Genomic DNA, 22,913 nt, shown 5'->3' with positions numbered 1-22,913 from the left:
CCCACAAACTGTGTTTGGACCATTTCACTGAGGATTCTTTCAACATTAATACTCAGGTACTGAGCGATATTAATTCATGAAACAGGAAGTATAAGGATGAGAAAAAAAAAACAGTTTAAATCGGGAAGCTGCGCACATTTGCGCCAGGCTGCACAAATGTGCGCAGCTTCCCGATTTAAACTGTTTTTTTCTCATCCTTATACTTCATGTTTCATGAATTAATATCGCTATTTTTATTTTTTTTTAAATCGGATCTGCGCGATTCAGCCATGAAAAAGGCGGTATCCGCTGAAAGGCGCGCTGTTTACATCCCTGCACGGAGGCTAGGGGACAGGGCAGGAATATTTTTGTTGATATGAGTGATCCGGTGCGATTTCGCGACCCCCCTGTTGAAGACCCCTGCGCTAAGCGTCTGAAAGCCGAGGTAAGGATTAGTATTATAATTTTGGGTGTATCAATTATTGATTATCATAATTCTGACTCGTTTCACCATTTTGAATGTTTTCATCTCGGACTCTGGAAGCATTGTATCTCAATCAATCTCGAAAAATATCAGCAAAAAAAAAAACTAGCTTGCAACGGACTTTAGCTAGATCTATGATGAACTTTCAATGTATGATACAAAAATAATACTTCTTTCAACAGATCATTAGCCTTTGAGCAGAATTGTTTTTAACTTACCAGGAAGTGTTATCGAGCCGACCACTTTCAGTTTCATGAGGGCTGAATGAACTCTCACTCTCAGAATCATCTGACCCGTCAGAGTAAATACAAGATCCATGTTCATGTGAATTTCCAGCTATCGGTTCGAATTGATAGGGTCTAACGTCACATCTCTGTGAAACATCGGGAATATCACTGTCGATGGTGTCCATTTCGGTAACCTGTTTACATTAGATTCCCAAGCGCTGGCTCCTTGGAAAGTTTTTGTTGCGTCACGGGTCACGTGACCACCTAGCTCATTAACGAATCCTTGTTTTACGCTGATGTATAAAAAAACTTGAATAATGTGATGATTTTCACATTTTTGATGCCCTGCAGTGATTTAGATGGCATTTCTTATGTCCTTTATACATAATTATGCCCAGGTAAAAATCCATGTCCCATATCCTTTAAATCTGCTCCACTGATTTGGACAATTAACTGGCCATCAAAAAATGTATGTCCTATTGTTTTGGGATAAAGGGTTGGCAGTGGGAGAGGTATTCAATGAGAAGAGCAAAAATTTCCATTCCATTCAATGAGAAGAGTGAAAACCTCTCCCACTGCCAACTCTTAATCCCATCAGGTCAAATGATCAAAACAGTTCATCACAATGGGTAAGATCATGTTTTTTCACACATTCCAACACAGTTCTAAAACTGCTTTTTACAACACCTTCATTTATCTGGTATTGGACTCTATTCAGTGCGTCCTGAAATTAACTCTTGTACTATTTTACTCAGTTCAAAGCTACAACCAACTCTGTGACTCTGTTACACAATTATTCTGTCATTTTGCTCCCACTCCAACTCCAAATTTTACTCTCTAAACTCAAAATAGAGCAAAATTAACTATTTTTGAGGAAAATACTTTTAAATCTGGAAAAACTGCTCAGTCATTTTTCCTGTGTACGCACTACAGCATACAAATATCACCCGATCTGCTCATAATAAATAGAAGAAATATTTACACTTACTTGAGTTGATCTTTGGCCGGATTGAGTCGAAGTTCAAAAAAAGGCACCGCTCATCATCAGTGTTGCAGTTCTCAAGATTGAATTGAATTGCTGTCCTGAATCATGAATTGATTCGCTGTCCTGAAATTGAATTGCTGTCCTGAATCATGAATTGAATTGCTGTCCTGAATCATGAATTCATTTGCTGTCCTGAAATTGAATTGCTGTCCTGAATCATGAATTGAATCGCTATTCTGAATCATGAATTGATTCGCTGTTCTGAAATTGAATTGCTGTCCTGAATCATGAATTGATTCGCTGTTCTGAAATTGAATTGCTGTCCTGAATCATGAATTGAATCGCTATTCTGAATCATGAATTGATTCGCTGTTCTGAAGTTGAATTGCTGTCCTGAATCATGAATTGATTCGCTGTTCTGAAATTGAATTGCTGTCCTGAATCATGAATTGAATCGCTATTCTGAATCATGAATTGAATTGCTGTCCTGAAATTGAATCGCTGTCCTGAATCATGAATTGAATCATGAATTGATTCGCTGTCCTGAAATTGAATTGCTGTCCTGAAATTGAATCGCTGTCCTGAATCATCTGAAGCACATAAAATTCGTGTGCCATCTTGCAACAAGTTTTACCTCCAAACAGCCTAAACTATGTCTGACAGATTTTATCCTGGTTACAGTGGGCGTTCCAACTGCAGAAGAGAAACCAGTTGAAACCAAAAGAGTGAAAGTGATTATCATGCCGTTACCATGTGAATAGTCTTTTATGAATGCCTAAGTGGGCACTCAGCGCTCCGAGTCCGGTGTGACTGAGTAAGGTGATAAGTTTTATGTTTCATGTAATTTAGGTCATTTAAAAACTATAATGTTATTTGGCAGTGGGCACACAGGAAAGTGTAAAGTATAAAGCTTCTGTCACTATGTTTATCATGCTTGTGTGATCAAAAACTCGCAAAGATATTTATCTAAATACATGACCTACTCATTCTAAACCTGCCGAGCTTCGCCAGCGAAGCTCTCGACCCCAGAGGGTTAACAGTGTTGGGGAGAAGGACGAGACCCATGAAAGTAATGAAACCTTTCTTTCTGGCTTTCTCTAGGTTGCGTCTGGCTCGGATGAACGAGGAGATGAGGGAGTCGGAGGGGCCGCTGGGACAGCCAGGTCAATACCCAAGCAGCAGTCCTACAGAGCAGCAGTACAGGAAATGCATCCAGGAGTTTATTTGCCTCAACATAGCTGAGTGTTAGATGTCCCTGTTTAGCATAGACTCTCTCTCTCTCTGCTAATCTTCTGCCTCACACACTTATCCCACAGCACATCTAAACACTGTAGAGAGGATCTGACTGTACACTATGGGAGTATAGTATTATGGAGCAAGGTTCCAACAACTTTCATGATCCATGTAATTTCTTTTTAGTTTATTTCGGTCATTTCTGACTTTAAACAAGTGTAATGTTCTGTTACTGGCGTATTTTCGAAACAAGTTTGGTCAAGTTTTATCTAATACAGGGACACTCGTCTACCCTACACTACTACTGAGACACCAGCGAAAATCTGGCCTCCTGAATGTAAAGTTTGGGAGGTTTCCAAGTAAGCAGTGGGGGTTTAAAAATCGCGTCTACAATTTAAACACATGCAAAGCCGAAAGCAATGCACGAGAGAGAAAGGCTGTGTTATATCAAACAATCAAAGACCTTGCTGCTGTTAAGTCTCATCAAGGACTCAAACACAACAGGCTTTATAAAGTTGTGATCAGATCCTGGGACTTGAAAGACTCGCGGTTTGTCCGTGACCAAAATACACGTTTATGTTTTATGGAGGAAACGGGGTTCAGCTTGTGCTGGTGTTGTGGATTCTCTGGTGGTTCTGAATATCTTTTACCAGTCAGTGCAAATTATATCACAATTGGTCAGAGTGTGTCGTATGTGACAAATCGTGACTTAGCAAAGCATCAGTTATTATTATGATGTCATGAGGTGCTGTTGGATAGAGTGGAAGTCTAACCTCAAGTTAAACACTAACACTACGGGACCAATTTCTCAGCCTCAGCCACTATCCGACGCTTTCTAACTGCTTCCTGCTAACCTGCATTATCTCATAACACGAAGGAAAAGGGGTGTGTCTCTAAAAGGAATAGCACGACCAAAATTGCTAAACTTCCTGCAAGAGGAAACTATTCCAGGCAACACGTGTCCCTTCTGTCTCCGAGTCTTTCGAGCCCTGAAACACGAAGACAGCGGTCAGCTCGATATCGTTTGCTGTTGAATTGATCGCACGAACCCTGCGTCCGAAATCACTCACTACATAGCGGACTATATAGTGAGCTCGCCATTTTGTAGCGCTGTCCGAATGTATAGTGAGAATTATTACACCCTATATAGAGCCACTCATAGTATCCCACAATGCACCGTGAAAAGCAGTGCACAACCGATGGTCACTAACCAAGTAATATATCCCATCATGCATTGTGGTCTCGCTGAAAAAAAAGTGTGCTGGGGTGATGGACGGAGGAAGAAACGTATTATAAACGGACATTCAAGAACAATTAAAAATAGGAAGAGAATAGAAAATAAGCTAAAGTAGATAAAATACTGTACAAGAATAAAAGTGAGGCTACAGCCACACGACAACGGCAACGAGATTTTTTTTTTTTTTAGCGGGTAAAAAAAAAAAAATATCGCGTCCACATGGGCAACGGATCAGTAAAATATCAGGTACATATGGCAACGCAACGCTTGCTGAAAACGATGCAATACACATGCCACACCTCTACGTGCGCTGTAAGACGGCCCCATCGGAGACACCAGAACAATAGGAGAAGTAGGACGCATGCGCATAAACCCCTTCTTCTACCCGGTGTGAATGAGTGAGTGCTGCTTGTTCTAGTCATGTGGTTGTGACGTCATCGTAAACAAATCCGTTCTACTCATCCAGACGACTTCGCAACGGCGCCGTTGCCAGATTTTTCCATTCTGGAACCCGTTCTCAAAAAATATCGTTGTGGGGCACCCAAAACGCCGGTGCCGTGTGGACGCCAGGCCGAAACGATAAACAATTTTATCAGATTCACCTGAATCCGTTGCCGTGTGGACAGGGCCTTAGAGTGCAGAGCGAGGAATTAATCAGAAGCCTCAAATTTGATTTAATAAAACGCAGCGGCAAAGAAGAAAGAAAGAAAGAAAGAAAGAAAGAAAGGATTCAGCCTCGATTTAAAAGAACTGAAAGACGCAGGTACTTTGTATTGATGAATGTGGGAAATGCACTCAGTATAATATGGATTTATCACAACAGCACATGCACGTATTTATTATTTTGAAAACCCACCAACCGACCGATCGGGCACGTTTTCATTGTGCGACAGTAATGATATAAATAACGGCGCGGCAGAGTAGTGTCCGAAAGTGTTTTTTTAAATTTTACCAATGAGCTCACTATATAGTCCACTAGACAGAATTCCCTATATAGTGAATAAGGAGTAGTGAACGAGTGAGTGATTTCGTATGCAGGGTAAGTGTTTTATACTTAAACAAGCTAAGGACACTTATGAACACATGGCGAATCAAAATCCCAACCAAATAGTACGTTTACAAATAAAATATGGAGCTGTTTGTATAAAACGAGTTCGCTATTTTAAAGCAACCTCACAGCTAGACGCCAAATCTAGCTAGCTGGTATTCAGAGAACAATTTTCAAGTCATGTTTGTCTCCAGAAAAGCAACTGCTGCTCATTTTGTCCTCACCTACGTTACGAGGATTTGTCCTCAGTTATGATGTCATTATTAGGAATGCGTTCCCTTCCGAGTTTACGTAACAGAAAAATTTCTCAACTTACAATCATTCCGATTCAGTGAATTAATGAATTAGTTCCAAACCATATAATAACAGATTAAATAAAATAGTACAACACTGTAGGGACTGATACTGTACTATTTTTACATACTGTTTAGTATATTAGTATTTAATTTGGGAAAAGGGGCGGCACGGTGGTGTAGTGGTTAGCGCTGTCGCCTCACAGCAAGAAGGTCCGGGTTCGAGCCCCGTGGCCGGCGAGGGCCTTTCTGTGTGGAGTTTGCATGTTCTCCCCGTGTCCGCGTGGGTTTCCTCCGGGTGCTCCGGTTTCCCCCACAGTCCAAAGACATGCAGGTTAGGTTAACTGGTGACTCTAAATTGACCGTAGGTGTGAATGTGAGTGTGAATGGTTGTCTGTGTCTATGTGTCAGCCCTGTGATGACGTGGCGACTTGTCCAGGGTGTACCCCGCCTTTCGCCCGTAGTCAGCTGGGATAGGCTCCAGCTTGCCTGCGACCCTGTAGAACAGGATAAAGCAGCTAGAGATAATGAGATGAGATGAGAATTTGGGAAAAGCTGTAGTGTACAGGTTACAGAAGCAGCTTTGATACCTAAAGGACGCCGGGTCTATTCCCTAGACCAGCAGGAATAGATGAAGTGCCCTTAAAGTGCATATCACGGGTAAATTCAGGAGCAAGATCAATGTAATTCTCCTATTTATATTAAACTTTGGTCAAATATCTGTCACATTCTGCATTTTGTGCAATTTTTTTACCTTGCGCAATATCAGAAAAATTCAGTTGAAATCAAGCCATTTGAGGCGAATTGGTCCGCCTCTGAAAAAACTTGGCATTTGGATTTCCCGGCAAACGTTGATTTTCGTGACGTCGCGTGCGGGACGCCTCCCTCTGAATCCTACATCAGCGCTGGTTTGTTTATGAGAAAACGACCTGGTGGTTTTCTGCAAATTTCTTCGTTATCGTGTAATTATTAAAATGGTTAACAGATGTATCGTAGGAGGGTGTAGCAACACCAATCTTGATGGGATTAGCGGTCATCGTTTCCCACATTGCGCTCAGGTGACAATTCCATATTTCAATGCAAAATCGCTAGCTGCTAAACTTGGTGTACACAGGCTGTGCACTGAAACCGTGCTAAGCTCTCGCAGCCTGCTGGCGCTTCCGCAGGTGACGTCACGAATCTGGCTCCAGACTCCCTTGGGATTTTTCCAGACACGTTTTGTTATTTTATTTTTTTCTGCTGTAGACAGATGGCCTTGTGCAAAATTACCCTTCTGGAGGAGTGTGTAAAGGGACATACTTTCATATAAAAAAACAAAACGAATTTGGTCCAGGATATGCACTTTAAGCAAGGCACCTAACCCCCAACAGCTGCCCGTGTGTGTGTGTGTGTGTGTGCACGCTCACATCTCCAGATGGATTAAACGCAGAGAAAGAATTTCACTGTGCTCTAACGTACATGTGATGAATAACGGCTTAAAATGCCCTCATTTAGGACACTGCCTTTTTTATATTGAGGTTGAATTCGAAACTGAAGGTTGCTGCCTCGCTGCCAGGCGACTCATCAGGCAGGACTTTCGACTGAAAGCCTCTTCTAAGGACGTTCATTTTGAATGATCTTTTAGGATAGAATTTACGCTATAGTGTGACGTCAGCATGCAGCGTCACTAAACCAACAACTTAGCCTCATAAATCATATCAAAGTAATTCATTTGGTTACAATCACAGGGTTATACGATAGAACTGTTTATTTCTTGGTAACTTTTCAAAAATGTAAGCAAAAAAGCCCAAAAACGTTCCGTCCGCCATCTTTTTTTTTTTTTTTCCCCCTTCAGGTGCACGAGGGAGCTGTCGCACAGATTTATGGGGTAATAGGCAGCATTGAGGATACATTGATGATTGAAGGCATCTTAGAAGACAGGAAATGAGAGTTCAATCAGTTTCGAACTGTCCTTGATGCCTTGCTGTCTTGTTAGACGTCCTCCTGAGACAGCACTGTCCCCATTTCGAACGCACTTTTGAGTTTTTCTCTTCTGTTTTTGTTTTGTTTTTACTGACTGCCAGCTACTGGCATGGAGAGTTCTGTCCTTTCCCTCTGGACACACACACACACACACACACACACACACACATCAGTCGTCTTTGCTACGTACTATACAGGTTTTCCAGGTTGGCGTTATGCTTGTGTCACACTGTCTCGTATCTTGCCGCGTAAGCGGCGTGTGGCTCAAACGCCAAGAAATGAGGCGTATTTTGTCCGAAATTAAAGTCCTGTGGTGTATGTGTGGCGTATTTGGGGTTCGTATGGGGTTCAAGGGACGTGAAGTTATGGCGTACTGAGGCGTATGATGCGTTGCCGCGGCGTAACCGTTTTGTTGGCGTAGGATTTCATTCTTACATGTGACGTATCTGCGGCATTCACAGGTGGGTATAAAAGGGGGCACCACGCTGCGTTCGTTGTCATTCGTCATAGTCAAGAAAGCATCATGCCAGCGAAGAATCAGGACCCAAGAAGGGCAAGGGAAGAAGGATGACATCAGCCGCATCCACCCAGCCAGCCCCAGAGCCACCTTCATCAGACACATCAACTAAAGCGTTCGCACGGCGTAATAAGCGTTCGAGCAACGTCACTGCTGCGTAGCGTTCGTTTTCATGGCGTACACGTGACGTATCAAAGCTGCTACGGATTTTTAAGCAGACTTAAAAATACGGCGTACAAGGAGATCGTGTTACGCATCCTAGAGTATTAGCTACATACTGTAAGCTGGCGACGTAGCTGCTGTGACGTTCCTTTCTTACTGCCACATATCCTGATACGCCGTACATGCGCAAGGCTGAAACGTCGATGTGTGACACAAGCATTAGTGTTTTGGTGTGTCAGGGCTTTACAGTCTCATATCGTATCCACGATTCAGCCTCTTTTCTGGACTAAATGAAACTTGAGACACTCAAGGCAGCTGTTCTGTATTCGCCTGCGGTAGCTTTTGTGGTAGCTTTTCTAACAGTTTGAAATTTTTAAATGCACTCGAGGATTTAAAGGGCCTTGAGGGACTCGGTATCCCGCTATGAAATGCATGAATCTTAGGGATGTGGGCTTGATATAAATAACTGTGATGTATTATACAGTAAATCGTAAATACTAAAACGTCTTTGTTGAGAGCTGAAGGAATTGGGGTTGTTTTACAATCAGGGTACGCAAGCTAAAAATCACATTTACCACTTATTATCTTCAATATCAAAAGGCTTGACTAAATAAACTTGGTTGTTTATTGTAGCCCTGTGATAGCTCTATTTACCATGCAAAAAAACATTTGGTGATGACGTTATTTTTGGTGAATGTATGGCAATATGTGTCATATTTAGCAAAATTACTTGTGTCATTTAGAAAAAGTGCTTTTTTGACCACAGGTAGCTCCAAAAGGGATGCACTTAAATCATTCTTTATACCATAAAACACATATTTGGTTCCATATCATTGGAAACATAGTTAAGTTTTAATGTTGAATGCCAGTAAGTTTTCTACGGAAGCCGAGAGAGGCCCGTCATATAATCCTTTTTTTTTTATTCACCTTGTTATCCCGAGATAACGACATAATTAATTCAGGATCTCGAGAAGACAACACAACTAATTCGAGATCTCGAGAAAACAAAACCGTTATTTCGAGATAACGACATAATTAATTCAGGATCTCGAGAAGACAACACAACTAATTCGAGATCTCGAGAAAACAAAACCGTTATTCCGAGATAACGACATAATTAATTCAGGATCTCGAGAAGACAACACAACTAATTTGAGATCTCGAGAAAACAAAACCGTTATTCCGAGATAACGACATAATTAATTCAGGATCTCGAGAAGACAACACAACTAATTCGAGATCTCGAGAAAACAAAACCGTTATTCCGAGATAACGACATAATTAATTCAGGATCTCGAGAAGACAACACAACTAATTTGAGATCTCGAGAAAACAAAACCGTTATTCCGAGATAACGACATAATTAATTCAAGATCTCGAGAAAACAACACAACTAATTCGAGATCTCGAGAAAACAAAACAATTATTTCATGATCTCGAGTAAACAGCTGAGAAATGGTTCATTCAGGTACGCCGAGACTTGTGATATGCTGACTTTGGGGCTATTTCTCATTCTGTATAGACGCAACTTTGGTCATTAGAATGTCTGGAATAATCGATCACCTAATAAGGCAATATTTTGATCAGGGGTTGACACAGGGAGAGATTGCATTAAGTCTTTTAATAAGGGATAATTTCAAAATTAGTCCGCGGCACCTCCGCAGAAGACTGGCCCGGCTTCGTCTCAGCTCTGCTAGAAATCTCAGCTGTTTTCTCGAAATCATGAAATAATTTTGTTTTTTCGAGATCACGGAATAATTGTCTTGCTTTCTGAAGATCACGGAATAATTGTTTTGTTTTCTCGAGATCTCGAGTTAGTTGTGTTGTTTTCTCGACATCCTGAATTAATTATGTCGTTATCTCGGGATAACAAGGTGAATAAAAAAAAAGGATCATATGAAGGGCCTCTCTCGGCTTCTGTAGTTTTCAGACTATTTTGATCAAATTAGTATGTAATTGTGTCAAAAAAAAGTCCTCTCCGAGACAGCTAATTTTTCAATATAAAATAACATATATAAAATGATTATTTTCATCCTAAAATGTGGTCAAGATATTGGGACATAAATATTAGAGACAACTAACACAAAGCTTACAGCCTTATATTTAAAAGCACTATGGAAGTAGTGGATTCTGAATTGTCAAAAAAAAAATGTCCTCTCCGGGAATCACTTCATTTGTTTCACCCATCTTATAGCAGATTACACAAAACTACCACACACGCGTCAAAAATTACCTGAAATCTGTTCTTTAACTTGTCCTTCACTTAAAAACTGGTACAAGAACCAGTTTGAATCAATTTGAATTTTGGATCCCTGCGACACAAACTTTGTACCCTGATTGTAAAACAACCCATTGGTTAATTATGTCGAGCTAAGAGGGAAGCATTATGCACTTTTTTTTAGGGAAAAACAAAAAAACTTTTTTGTTTGTTTTTGGATGCTAGCTTGAGATAAGAAGTGCTTCGAGTCGGATTTTATTCTCACATGCTGCCCAGAGTGATGGTGCAATGATTATTTAAATTGAGATAATCAGTATTTTTTGTATCATTTTATCGAAACAGTGGAGATAGTATTTTTTTAAACTTGGCATACTTTGTCGTGAGATGTTAAAGCAGCAATGTTTCACCCAAACTTTTCACCGCACTTCATATCCAAAAGCATAACACACAAACCATAACTAAACAGATTATTAACCAAATATCAGATGGGATAAAACTTTAGCACTGTATCTAGTGTACGTTCATGTCCTGTACGTTTTAGCTGCATTTATCTGGTACTCGGATGTGAAATGATCAGAATCTGATTTTCTTTGTTTGTTTGTTTGTTTGTTTGTTTATTTATTTATTTATGTGCTCTGTAGTGCATGGGTTATTGTCGCCCCTTTGCTTTAACTTCTACTGTATCTGTATCGATTGTATGTGTATAAATATTTGTTTACCTGCGCAAGGTTAAGTCTGTGGTGTTTGAATTGAAAACGTCTCGAGTGACTGTTAAAGCAGCCGTTTGTAATCTTTGCGCTATAAATCTATTGCATGGAAGTATTTCAGTTCACAGGTTTTTCTGAAACCTCTTTAGCGTTATGTGATTCTACGATTAGTACAGATCTAGGAGCACGTCAACTTCGTACCTTTGATTTGGCTTCCGACGTCAATAGTATTCGAAATTTTACCTACGACTTATGTAATCGTAGTAAAATGTAATCATATTGTAACTGTACATATCACATGACAGGAAGCAGGACACGCAGCGTCAGATTACGAAGCTCTGTGAACTTCGTAGTGCCTTCATGGCGGTTATGTAATCACACCTCAGGGCTGTAAGCGGTTCAGACCTGTTTTTTTTTTTTTCCCTTTTATATACCCTTGCGTAATTGTTTCTTCTTTAGTTTTACACCAAACTCAGACCACCGGAAGTTGTACAGTACCAGGCAAAAGTTTGTACACCCCTATTCATTCTGTACGAGTTTTTTTTTTTTTCTGTAGATCAAAACTATGAAATAATATCAACAACGTGTATGGAATTATGTGGTAAACAAAAAGTGTGAAACAAAACGTGTTTGATATTTTAGATTCTTCAGCGCATCCAGCGTTTACCTTGATGACGCTTTGCACACTATTGGCGTTATCTTACCCAGCTTCATGAGGTCGTCACCCGGAATGCTTTTCAATTAACAGGTGCCTCGTCAAAAGTTAATTAGTGCAATTTCTTGCCGCCTTAATGCGTTTGAGATCAAAAATAGCCCTAATCCATCCACAACTGTAGTAATCCATACAGTATTACGTCAAGAAGCGCTCAACTAAGTAAAGAGAAACGACATCCATCATTACTTTAAAGCTGTACCGCCTTTCAGATTTTAAGTGTAGATCATAAAAAGAATTTTCCCCGACATCCAATTATTTTTGTTTAATGGCGTGAAAGCGACTGAATTTGAATCGCAGACTTCCAATTTTATTTGTTTTGGTTTTTTTAAATAGAACAATTAATGAGTTTAGAGACACGTGGCCCTAAATTCTCGGCTATGTTTTCCTGCTTCACCATGACCCAATTCAAGATACTATGTCATGCATGACGTGGTGGGCTTTCCCCGTTCGCACAAGGCATTGTGGGATACAAATTTGAAACAGGAGAGAAAAATGGAGGACGCGAATGAGACGTGAAAGACCGACTACAGTAATGGAAAGCGAGAAGAAAAGACGTTATGTTATATACGAAGGAAAGGAAACGCAGGACCAAACTAATAAATATCGGCGCTCAGCGAGCACCTCGGTGTGATCAGCTGTTCGTTTAGCGACAGAATGAGTGCACCGTCAAGGTAAACCTGTAGATGGCAGTAATGCAACACTGTGGATGCCAGCTGCTGTAAAACCCAAAAGAAGAAGGTGGTAAACCTGCGCATGCGCAGACGGGCTTCCTCTGTCTGCTTGACTGCACAAAGCGAGCAATTTCATGCACGTTATTTGCTTTAATCCCCTCAAATTAAATAACTTCCCAGCCACAGAATGGCCTGATATATTTTTTTGTGAAATATTACAGAAATAAACACATCACAATGACCAAATTTCAGAAGGAACTAAATTTCACCGATTTTATGAAATCGAAAGGCCGTCTAGCTTTAAGACATGAAGTGCGTTTGAATTCATAACGCTAAAGAAAAAACATCGAGTCAGAAGGTGTGTCCAAACTTTTGACTGGTGCTGCGTTTTCCGAGTTTTCTGTCAAAGACCACAGACACGTTTCTATCTGTAAAGTTATCAGGAGAAAAACATGCTCTCCCAGTCTTGATACTAAATCTGTTACTTATGATAAAGATTTTTTTTTCAGTTTAAAGCAGGAGTGTCGAAAATATAAATATATCCAGAACTGATATGATGATAAAAGTTTTAATACGGTTAAAGAAATCAATTTAGGATATGTGTTTTGAATTCAGATCAGATCATAATTGAATTGAAAAATCGTGAAAAGTGAAAAAACAGATTTAACAGATCTTTTTTGTTATTCCATGAGGCCCCCGTCACACTTATTCGGAATTAGCAGGAATCAAGCAGAACCAGCCGGAATGAAACATTTTTCAAAATTCGTGCCACATTCGGGCGGGAATTTCAAACTGACCAACATTCTTAGAGTTTTGTAAGAATGCCGTTCGAATACTTAGAATGCGCTTCGAACCCGCCTCGAATGATTCTTGCACATCCCGGGTGTATTAGCTTTCGAATGCAGTTCAGATGTAGTTGGAACACAGTAGGAATACCTAGAATGCAGTAAGAATATTAAGAATGCACTTTGAATGCCGTACGAGTGCGGTTCGATTGCTGCCCGAATACCACCCGAAGTCTGGTCGGAAGGCGCCTCGAATGCTGTACGAATTCACCTCAAATGCAGTCAGAGCGCTCCCGGAATAGCCGCCGAATATGTTTTGAACGTACTTAGAATGCACTTCGAATATCCCGGAATATACGAAGAATTTTCATTCCGACAGCATTCCAGCTCATTCGAGGCACATTCGGGACATTCTGGCAGGATTTGAAGCGGCTTGCCATTTCGATTTTTCCCTCAAACGCAATCAGAATGTTTCGAATGCTGTTGGAATGCCGTAAGAATATTTAGAATGCAGTTAGAATGCACTTCGAATGCCGTTCGATATTTCTCCTCTTCAACTGCACTTCGAATGTTTTGAGCATGAGCAAAACATTCGGGCCGACCACAAGAATGGGCCCGAATGTTTGGAATGCACTCAGAATGCATTCAGAATTTTTAGAATGCACTTCGAATATCCCGGAATATACGAAGAATTTTCATTCCGACGGCATTCCGGCTCATTCGAGGCACATTCAGGACATTCTGGCAGGATTTGAAGCGGCTTGCCATTTCGATTTTTCCCTCGAACGCGATCAGAATGTTTCGAATGCTGTTGGAATGCCGTAAGAATATTTAGAATGCAGTTCGAATACACTTCGAATGCCGTTCAATATTTCTCTTCTTCGAATGCACCTTGAATGTTTTGAGCATGAGCAAAACATTCGGGCCGGCCACAAGAATGGGCCCGAATGTTTGGAACGCACTCAGAATGCAGTCAGAATTTTTAGAATGCACTTCGAATATCCCGGAATATACGAAGAATTTTCATTCCGACAGCATTCCGGCTCATTCCGCCTCTAGTGTGACTTCCCTATCGGGGGGAAAAAATAGAATAATTCACTGATTTTTTTTTTTCTGGCCCAGTTCACACTGAGCTGAGTGTAATGTAATGTGGCCTGTTATCTAAACCTAAATTTAGACACCCCTGTTTTAGACCATTATATTGTGTTCTCTCATCAGAAGAAAACACGATCGAGCTTTTCTTTCAATGTAGCATTTTGGTTTTTTTTTTTTAAAGAAGGATGGTGAGCATGTGTTTGCCTCTCTGGTCAGTGAACATTTGTAGCACTTTTATTTAAAGAAAAAATAATAATAAATGTGCTCACTTGCCAGTGAGGAGACAAAGGGAAGGATTTGCGTTCATTTAATTTAAACCTGGAAAGAAATGTAGAGGGGAAAAAAATAACATTCAAGTCCAGTCTGTATTAAAGTTTGTGCTGTAGATATGATCTCTTCTGCTTGCTTTCACACTCCGCCGGCACTCTTCTTCTCCTGTAACATCACTTGTTTGATGATTGTATTAAAACTTCACTTTCATCTGTGAACTAAACCTGTACGTGTTCTGGTCTCCCTCTGCTTTCTCTGTCCTTTTAACTGATTACAAAATACACTGAAAATAAATGAAAGATGTGAGTGAACTCCTAACCTTTTTCTTCTGCTTTGTGCCTTTTTGTTTTTCACTTTAGTCACACTAATTCAGTATTTACGTATACGACTAACTGTGTTCACTTCATTCCCCTCTCATTATAATTAACAGATAGGAAAACACTTCACAAATTAGCAGTGGAAAAAAGTAAACTTGATACATCCTAGTTATACAGATATTTTTAGTATCTTTTACAACCCCGATTCCAAAAAAGTTGGGACAAAGTACAAATTGTAAATAAAAACGGAATGCAATGATGTGGAAGTTTCAAAATTCCATATTTTATTCAGAATAGAACATAGATGACATATCAAATGTTTAAACTGAGAAAATGAATCATTTAAAGAGAAAAATTAGGTGATTTTAAATTTCATGACAACAACACCTCAAAAAAGTTGGGACAAGGCCATGTTTACCACTGTGAGACATCCCCTTTTCTCTTTACAACAGTCTGTAAACGTCTGGGGACTGAGGAGACAAGTTGCTCAAGTTTAGGGATAGGAATGTTAACCCATTCTTGTCTAATGTAGGATTCTAGTTGCTCAACTGTCTTGGGTCTTTTTTTGTCGTATCTTCCGTTTTATGATGCACCAAATGTTTTCTATGGGTGAAAGATCTGGACTGCAGGCTGGCCAGTTCAGTACCCGGACCCTTCTTCTACACAGCCATGATGCTGTAATTGATGCAGTATGTGGTTTGGCATTGTCATGTTGGAAAATGCAAGGTCTTCCCTGAAAGAGATGTCGTCTGGATGGGAGCATATGTTGCTCTAGAACCTGGATATACCTTTCAGCATTGATGGTGTCTTTCCAGATGTGTAAGCTGCCCATGCCACACGCACTAATGCAACCCCATACCATCAGAGATGCAGGCTTCTGAACTGAGCGCTGATAACAACTTGGGTTGTCCTTCTCCTCTTTAGTCCAAATGTCACGGCGTCCCTGATTTCCATAAAGAACTTCAAATTTTGATTCGTCTGACCACAGAACAGTTTTCCACTTTGCCACAGTCCATTTTAAATGAGCCTTGGCCCAGAGAAGACGTCTGCGCTTCTGGATCATGTTTAGATACGGCTTCTTCTTTGAACTATAGAGTTTTAGCTGGCAACGGCGGATGGCACGGTGAATTGTGTTCACAGATAATGTTCTCTGGAAATATTCCTGAGCCCATTTTGTGATTTCCAATACAGAAGCATGCCTGTATGTGATGCAGTGCCGTCTAAGGGTCCGAAGATCACGGGCACCCAGTATGGTTTTCCGGCCTTGACCCTTACGCACAGAGATTCTTCCAGATCCTCTGAATCTTTTGATGATGCACTGTATATGCACTGTAGATGATGATATGTTCAAACTCTTTGCAATTTTACACTGTCGAACTCCTTTCTGATATTGCTCCACTATTTGTCGGCGCAGAATTAGGGGGATTGGTGATCCTCTTCCCATCTTTACTTCTGAGAGCTGCTGCCACTCCAAGATGCTCTTTTTATACCCAGTCATGTTAATGACCTATTGCCAATTGACCTAATGAGTTGCAATTTGGTCCTCCAGCTGTTCCTTTTTTGTACCTTTAACTTTTCCAGCCTCTTATTGCCCTTGTCCCAACTTTTTTGAGATGTGTTGCTGTCATGAAATTTCAAATGAGCCAATATTTGGCATGAAATTTCAAAATGTCTCACTTTCGACATTTGATATGTTGTCTATGTTCTATTGTGAATACAATATCAGTTTTTGAGAGTTGTAAATTATTGCATTCCGATTTTATTTACAATTTGTACTTTGTCACAACTTTTTTGGAATCAGGGTTGTAAAATAAATGCACTTTTGCTGTCCGTTATTTAATTATTCCAGACGTCTAGGTGACGCTTTTCTACCAGCATGTACGGTTTAGCAGCAGCAAACACTGAAGGGAAAACAACATAACGGTGTTTAATTGTTTGAATCACATCAATGTCATCTTTAATTCTTTCACCAAAAGCCAATAGAAACCAAGGGGAATAAATACAACCCCAGTTCCAAAAAACTGGAACGCTATGTAAACTGTAAATATACAGAATGCGGTCATTTGCAAATCATGGAAATGCTATATTTCATTGAAAATGGTACAAAGACAATATATCAAATGTTGAAACTGAGAAATTGTATTGTTTTTTTGAAAAATATATGCTCATTTTGAATTTGATGTCAGCAGCACAATTTAAAAAAGTCGGGGCAGGGGCATGTTTGTCACTGTGTTGCATCACCTCCACTTTTAACAACACTCTGTAAACGTTTGGGAACCGAGGAGCACAATTGCTGTCATTTTGAAAGAGAAATGTTGTCCCGTTCTTGCCTGATATACAATTTCAGTTGCTCAACAGTTCAGAGTCTCTTTTGTCGTATTTTGTGCTTCATAATGCGCCAAATGTTTTAAATGGTAGACAGGTCTGGACTGCAGGCAGGCCAGTTCAGCACCTGGACTCTTTTTTACTACAGAGCCATGCAGTTTTAATATGTGCAGAAAGCGGTTTGGCATTGTCTTGCTGAAAGAAGGAAGGCCTTCCCTGAAAAAGATTTTGTCTGGATGGCAGCATATTGCTCTGAAACGTGTATATACAGTGGTGCTTGAAAGTTTGTGAACCCTTTAGAATTTTCTATATTTCTGCATAAATATGGCCTAAAACATAGTCAGATTTTCACGCAAGTCCTAAAAGTAGATAAAGAGAACCCAGTTAAAAAAATGAGACACAAGTATTATACTCGGTCATTTATTTATTTAGGAAAATGATCCAATATTACATATCTGTGAGTGGCAAAAGTATGTGAACCTCTAGGACAGGGGTGTCAAACCTGATCCATAAAGGGCCTTGTGGCTGCAGGTTTTCATTCCAGCCATGCAGCAGCACACCTGACTTGGCTCATTCAATCAACTGAACTGTCTTCACACAGTCAAATACTTGCAGCCACACCCACCCTTGATTAAAGGGTGGGTGTGTCAGTTGATTGAATAAGCCAAATCAGGGTGCTGCTGCATGGCTGGAATGAAAACCTGCAGCCACACGGCCCTTTATGGATCAGGTTTGACACCCCTGCTCTAGGATTAGCAGTTAATTTGAAGGTGAAATTAGAGTCAGGTGTTTTTATAATCAATGGGATGACAATCAGGTGTGAGTGGGCACCCTGTTTTATTTAAAGAACAGGGATCTATCAAAGTCTGAGCTTCACAACACACGTTTGTAGAACTGCATCATGGCACAAACAAAGGAGATTTCTGAGGACCTCAGAAAAAGCATTGTTGATGCTCATCAGGCTGGAAAAGGTTACAAAACCATCTCTAAAGAGTTTGGACTCCACCAAGCCACAGTCAGACAGGTTGTGTACAAATGGAGGACATTCAAGACCATTGTTACCCTCCCCGGGAGTGGTCGACCAACAAAGATCACTCCAAGAGCAAGTCGTGTAAGAGTCAGTGAAGTCACAAAGAACCCCAGGGTAACTTCTAAGCAACTGAAGGCCTCTCTCACATTGGATCATGTTAATGTTCATGAGTCCACCATCAGGAGAACACTGAACAACAATGGCGTGCATGGCAGGGTTGCAAGGAGAAAGCCACTGCTCTCCAAAAAGAACATTGCTGCTCATCTGCAGTTTGCTAAAGATCACGTGGACAAGCCAGAAGGCTATTGGAAAAATGTTTGTGGATGGATGAGACCAAAATAGAACTTTTTGGTTTAAATGAGAAGCATTATATTTGGAGAAAGGAAAACACTGCATTCCAGCATAAGAACCTTATCCCATCTGTGAAACATGGTGGTGGTAGTATCATGGTTTGGGCCTGTTTTGCTGCATCTTGGCTAGGATGGCTTGCCATCATTGATGGAACAATGAATTCTGAATTATACCAGCGAATTCTAAAGGAAAATGTCAGGACATCTGTCCATGAACTGAATCTCAAGAGAAGGTGGGTCATGCAGCAAGACAACGACCCTAAGCACACAAGTCTTTCTACCAAAGAATGGTTAAAGAAGAATAAAGTTAATGTTTTGGAATGGCCAAGTCAAAGTCCTGACCTTAATCCAATCAAAATGTTGCGAGGGACCTGAAGCGAGCAGTTCATGTGAGGAAACCCACCAACATCCCAGAGTTGAAGCTGTTCTGTATGGAGGAATGGGCTAAAATTCCTCCAAGCCGGTGTGCAGGACTGATCAACAGTTACCGCAAATGTTTACTTGCAGTTATTGCTGCACAAGGGGGTCACACCAGATACTGAAAGCAAAGGTTCACATACTTTTGCCACTCACAGATATGTAATATTGGATCATTTTCCTCAATAAATAAATGACCAAGTATAATATTTTTGTCTCATTTGTTTAACTGGGTTCTCTTTATCTACTTTTAGGACTTGTGTGAAAATCTGATGATGTTTTAGGTCATATTTATGCAGAAATATAGAAAATTCTAAAGTGTTCACAAACTTTCAAGCACCACTGTATATCATTCAGCATTAATGATGCCTTCCCAGATGTACAAGCTGCCCATGTCATGTGCACTAATGCACCCTCATACCATCACAGATGCTGGCTTTTGAACTGTGCACTGATAGCAAGCCGGATGGTCCCTCTCCTCTTTAGCCTGGAGGACGTGGTGTCCATGATTTTCTAAAAAGAATTTCTACTTTTGATTTGTCAGACCTCGAGACAATTTTCCACTTCGCCTCAGTCCATCGTAAAAGAGTTCAGGCCCAGAGAAGGTGGCGATGTTTCTGGATGTTGTTTATATCTGGGTTTAACTTGCATTTGTGGATGCAGTAATGAACTGTTTTCACAGACGATGGTTTTCTGAAGTGTTCCTGAGCCCATACAGTGATTTCCACTACAGACACGTGTCTGCTTTTAATGCAGTGTCGCCTGAGGGACTGAAGATCACAGGCATCCAGTGTCAGTTTTCAGCCTTGTCTCTTGCAGACAGAGATTTCTCCAGATTCTCTGAATCTTTTAATGATATTATGTACCATAGATGATGTGATCCCCAAATTCTTTGTACTGTAATTTTACATTGAGGAACGTTATTCTTAAATTGTTGCACTGTTTGCCCACGCAGTATTTCACAGTGCAGTGAACCCCTCCCCATCTTTACTTCTGAGAGACTCCGTTTCTCTGGGATGCTCTTTTTATACCCAATCATCTTACTGACCTGTTGACAATTAACCAAATTAGTTTTTGTTTTTTGGGTTTTTTGTTTGTTTTGCATTGCACAACTTTTTCAGTCTTTTGTTGACCCGTCCCAACTTTTCGGAAACGTGTTGTTGACATCAAATTCGAAATGAGCAAATATTTTTCAAAAAACAATAAAATTTCTCAGTTTCAACATTTGATATGTTGTCTTTGTACTATTTCCAGTGAAATATAGGGTTTCCATGATTTGCAAATCTTTTCACATTCTGTTTTTATTTATGGTTTACGTACACAGTGTTCCAACTTTTTTGGAATTGAGGTTGTAAAACTAGCTAATGTTGTCCTCACATTGTCTCTATAAACACACCTGCCACAACAAACGTACTGTATAAATTAAGAATATACACTTTTAAATACAAATATTTCTACAAGTTTTACTTAAATATCAGTTCAGCCACTAAACAGCTGTTTAGCATTTATGCTAAGCATAGAAGGCATGAAACAAAATATCGTTGCAATACAAAATAGTGGTGTGATGAATTTGCTCATTTGAAAAAATATTACAGTCTTGAAACGGCCCGTTATACACCATTTGAACAATATTGAGAATTCACAGCCGATTTGTAGCATCGCCACCTGAAGATAGTTACCATAAACTACTGTATATATGTGCACTCTGACTTCTATCACAGCTGGCTTGACCAACAGTTTCAAATCAACATCTATGTGATGCACTTGATAAGTCATATTCACGTTCAAAACAATTCTGAAGTATGTCGTATGTTGTACTAGCAGTTGTGTAACCATCAGTTAACTTCAGAGGGATGAGGAAACGCAATCTACCGTCAAATGAACAATGTTTTCATATCAATAATGTTGCCATGAAATGCATTTATTACAGTGAAAAAGCTTAAAATAACGTGTTAATAATAATGGAAAATTATATCATGTCTTAAATCCCGAGCCTCTTCTCTTACAGCGCAATGTATAGATATTGCAGTGGTTTGAATATGGTTTAATATTTTATTATTTTTATTTTATTAGCATATTGACGTGTTAGTGTTTTTATAGTAAAATTCTGTTTTTATTCTTCTCTGGGGCCTCTGCTTTTGACTAGATGACAGCAACAACATATAACGACAGCATCAAATTATGAAAAATTGCAACATTTTATATGCAGGAAAAATTTAAATAATAGTTTGATAATTGCAGTTACAGTTCGACAGCTAGCTCATTTCTTCACGTCTTCATTTTTATAGCCACTTAAAATCATTCAAAACGGGGACGTGTTTCTTGAAAAGACATCAGGAATGTAAACTAAAAGCAACCGGTTTTATATTTCAATGCCAAATAAAAATACAAGCTAAAAATATAATAATAATAATAATAATAATAATAATCATTAGATAAATGAAGAATTCCAGTGTCTTGCAAAAGTATTCATCCCCCTTGGTGTTTGTCTTGTTTTGTCGCATTACAAGCTGGAATTAAAATGGATTTTTGGGAGATTCACACCATTTGATTTACACAACGTGCCTACCGCTTTAAAGGTGAAAAATGTTTTATTGTGACACAAACAATAATTAAGATGAAAAAACAGAAACCTGGAGTGTACATACTGTAGGTATTCACCCCCCCCCCCAAAGTCAATACTTTATAGAGCCACCTTTTGCTGCAGTGACAGCTGCAAGTCTCTTGGGGTATGTCTCTATTAGCTTAGCACATGGAACCACTGGGATTTTTGCCCATTCCTCAAGGCAAAACTGCGCCAACTCCTTCAAGTTAGATGGGTTGTGTTGGTGGGCAGCAATCTTCAAGTTATGCTACAGATTCTCAATTGGATTGAGGTCTGGGCTTTGATGAGGCCATTCCAAGACATTTAAATGTTTCCCTTTAAAGCACTCCAGTGTAGCTTTAGCAGTATGTTTAGGGTCATTGTCCTGCTGGAACATGAACCTTCGTCCCAGTCTCAAACCTCTGGCCGACTCAAACAGGTTTTCCTCCAGAATTGCCCTGTATTTAGTGCCATCCATCTTTCCTTCAGTCCTGACCAGCTTTCCTGTCCCTGCAGATGAAAAACATCCCCACAGTATGATGCTGCCACCACCATGCTTCACTGTAGGAATGGTGTTCTCAGGGTGTTGGGTTTGTACCACACATGGCATTTCCCATGATAGCCAAAAAGAGAAATTTTAGTCTCATTTGACCAGAGAATCTTCTTCCATGTGTTTGGGGAGTCTGCCACATGCTGTTGGGCAAACTCCAAACGTGTTTTCTTAAGCAATGGCTTTTTTCTGGCCACTCTTCCATAAAGCCCCGCTCTGTGGAGTGTACAGTTTAAAGTGGTCCTATGGACAGATCCTCCCATCTCCGCTGTGGATCTTTGCAGCTCCTTCAGTGTTATCTTTGGCGTCTTTGTTGCATCTCTGATTAATGCCCTCCTTGCCCGGTCTGTGAGTTTTGGTGAACGGCCTTCTCTTGTCAGGTTTGTAGTGGTGCTATATTCTTTCCATTTTGCTATAATGGATTTAATGGTGCTCTGTGGGATATTCAAAGTTTGGGACATTTTTTATAACCCAACCCTGATCTATACTTCTCCACAACTTTGTCTCTGACCTGTTTGGAGGCTCCTTGGTTTTCATGTTGCTTGCTTAGTAGCATTACAGAGTCAGGGTCCTTCCAGAACAGGGTGATTTATACAGACATCATGTGACCGATCATGTGACACTTTGATTGCACACAGGTGGATCTTAATCAACTAATTATGTGACTTATGAAGTGAATTGGTTGGACCAGCTCTTATTTAGGGGTTTCATACGAAAGGGGGTGAATATCTATGCACACTCCAGATTTCGGT

The 22,913-nt window shown here is 40.1% G+C and overlaps 1 protein-coding gene across 6 annotated transcripts in view; it reads left to right on the top strand.

Annotated features, from left to right (window-relative positions):
- Window positions 1-22,913, top strand: part of acap3a (ArfGAP with coiled-coil, ankyrin repeat and PH domains 3a) — a 213,213-nt gene that overhangs the window by 183,894 nt on the left and 6,406 nt on the right. For 3 of the 6 annotated variants that reach the window (XM_060937602.1, XM_060937603.1, XM_060937604.1), the window contains exon 24: window positions 2,777-2,838. In XM_060937602.1, coding sequence (XP_060793585.1) covers window positions 2,777-2,838 — 62 coding nt within the window. Of the gene's footprint in view, window positions 1-2,776; window positions 2,920-22,913 lie in introns of all 6 variants that reach the window. The other 3 variants (XM_060937600.1, XM_060937599.1, XM_060937601.1) reach the window with 2 other exon arrangements.

Source organism: Neoarius graeffei, chromosome 13 (assembly GCF_027579695.1).
Source record: "Neoarius graeffei isolate fNeoGra1 chromosome 13, fNeoGra1.pri, whole genome shotgun sequence".
NCBI classification, from domain to species: domain Eukaryota; kingdom Metazoa; phylum Chordata; class Actinopteri; order Siluriformes; family Ariidae; genus Neoarius; species Neoarius graeffei.
The sequence above is the reverse complement of the archived record's forward strand: the minus strand, read 5'-3'. Positions and strand labels throughout refer to the sequence as shown.